Below are 2,411 nucleotides of genomic sequence, written 5' to 3'. Positions count from 1 at the left end.
GCCATAATTTGATTCAAACATTAATAAATACGAACAAGGTTGAATAAGGTATTGCATTACTTTAAAAAAAATCCCCTAATATTACAAACATTATTTTCAAAGAATGGAAAATAATACTAAACCATCTAAAAATACAGTTTTTATTTTTGCATAACCTAATATATATATGCCTAATCCTAAACCCATATGGCTCCTCCTTTGTCACCGGTAACCCAAGGCATTCTATGTCTCGGTAAGAATGGAACATGCTAAGGCAACCACATCATCTCCACCTCTTTCAAATAACCCGAACTTTATGCCTTCATATGTAATCCATATGATATTCTGACAATGGACAACACATCAACGACATGGTCATCCCTGACCTATTCATTCTCCAAGATATCCTCACGAGCAGGCCTAGGTGGACGTCTAGGAGTGTCTAGTGTCATGATAGGGCGTGAAGCAATAGAGAAGCAAATCATGTAATTATCCACATAAGAACATTGGCTTGTGGCCGTCATACTTCGATACTCCTCTGGTACTAGATGACTCTTGTAATCTGTTAGTATGTCATCAATATGTCTACGCATGATGCTATTAGGAGCAAAGTCGAATGGGGATCTCGGAATGATCTGCACATATACAAACGGACACATGCATCCCTCCGGCATATACCTGCATATTAGATTACTCCTACATGCTAGCCATCCGGAATAATATGAAATGGGATCAAAGGCAACAGTGTCCCGATGAGTGGTGTATGGTGTCCAATCAATGTCATCATGTTGAGTATTGTCAATATACACACGGAATAGCCACATAACATTATTACCTCTGCACAGGAAATACATGCAAGCACATGGTCAATTCTCAATATACTCTAGCACACGATCAAACCCATGTATGTTGTAACATCCCAGAAATTAGATTTAATGATTTAATATATTATTTGGTTGTTTTGATGGGATTATATGAGTCATTATGAATTATCTATGAGATTATATGACGTGTGATGTTTATGTTGATGTGTGTGAGATAGCGGAATTAAGGTGTTAGTTAGAATAAATAAAATAATATAGTTTCTAATTAGCATTTTTTTTAGTTAATTAAAATAAATTAAGGAGATATTGTGAGGTGGAGTTAGTAAGGACATATTAGGAAGTTCATAATAAGGATCCTAAGGCTAACTAAGTAAATAGAGGAAAGGGAGAGAATTTTCATTAGTCGTAGAATTTTGGAGAAAATGTGAAAAGAAAAGAGAGAGTTAGGGCAACGAGAAGAGAAGAAGAACAACCGCAAAATCGAGGGGAGAATCAATCAAGCTAATAACCTAAGGTAAGGGGGCTTATCATAGTTATTATATTTTCCCTAAGGGAATGATAATTGTAGGTTTGGTTTGGTGTTTTGAGATTTTATGATGAATTTGATTATCTTGATGAACTATGATGATGATTATTTGGATTACATGATTGTTATGATGCATGGTATTGATGATTGTTATATTGGTGAGTGATAATGTGAACTAGAGTCCAATCCACCATGTTTGTAGATTTGAAGGTCTAGGGTTTGATGAAGATTGTTGGATGTATATGAACATTTGTATTTTTGTGATTAGAATAATTAATCCATGTTAGAACTAGGTTAATAGACCTTAAGTTGCAGGAAAATATGATTAAAATTTGTTTTTGGACAAAAGTTTGGGATTGGTTTGATGTAGCTAGAGCTGGATTTTTGCAGAAATTGCAGACCCCGCTTAGCGTGCTTTTGATAATAAGAGAAAGGTCTAGTCAATAGGTATCGTGCTTAGCGCGATAGGGAGCCCGCTTAGCGCGGTAGTCTGGGACGAAAATGAATATTTTTGGAAAATGATTTCAGAATATGGAAGCTTATATTTTACTCTAATTTTGGAGAATTTTATGAAATTTACTGTGCACGTTTGGTAGGTTTATAGGGCAATTTGTATGGAACTTGATTTTGTGAATTCATGTATTTCTATACTTGATTATGATGAATGTTGTTGTGATGATTGATAACATGATATTTTATGATTATGTGTTGAGTTGACTAAGATGTTTATGAATTATGTGTGTTTGAGATAATGATGTGATTTCGATGAATAAATGAATGATGATGCCCTTTTTACTAGTCGTGGTTGTTGATTTTGTGACGTTGAACATCATGCATTCATAACATATTGTAGGACGATAGTCCAATGATGATTGTAGGACCATTGGTCCAGTGACGACCTTTAATCCCATTGTGCAGATTGAGTGCAATATTGTGAACACTACAACACGGAAGCCCTATAAGAGCGCTTTTTTTGGGCTTTAAGAGCGCTGCCAAAGCCAGCGCTGGCGTAGGTAACGAAAGCGCTTTGGTAGCCCCCCCTATAAGAGCGCTTTTTCCAGAAAAGCGCTCTGGTAGCCCCC

General features: G+C 36.0%; 1 protein-coding gene across 1 annotated transcript; it reads right to left on the bottom strand.

Moving 5' to 3' along the window:
* Positions 1 to 365: 365 nt before the first annotated feature.
* LOC131650430 (uncharacterized) lies at positions 366 to 803 on the bottom strand. Its single transcript, XM_058920140.1, has one exon. The coding sequence runs from the start codon at positions 801 to 803 to the stop codon at positions 366 to 368; it is 438 nt and encodes a 145-aa protein (XP_058776123.1).
* Positions 804 to 2,411: the final 1,608 nt, after the last annotated feature.

The sequence above is a fragment of the Vicia villosa genome, linkage group LG2 (assembly GCF_029867415.1).
Source record: "Vicia villosa cultivar HV-30 ecotype Madison, WI linkage group LG2, Vvil1.0, whole genome shotgun sequence".
NCBI lineage: Eukaryota > Viridiplantae > Streptophyta > Magnoliopsida > Fabales > Fabaceae > Vicia > Vicia villosa.
This window is presented reverse-complemented; position numbering and strand designations above follow the sequence as displayed.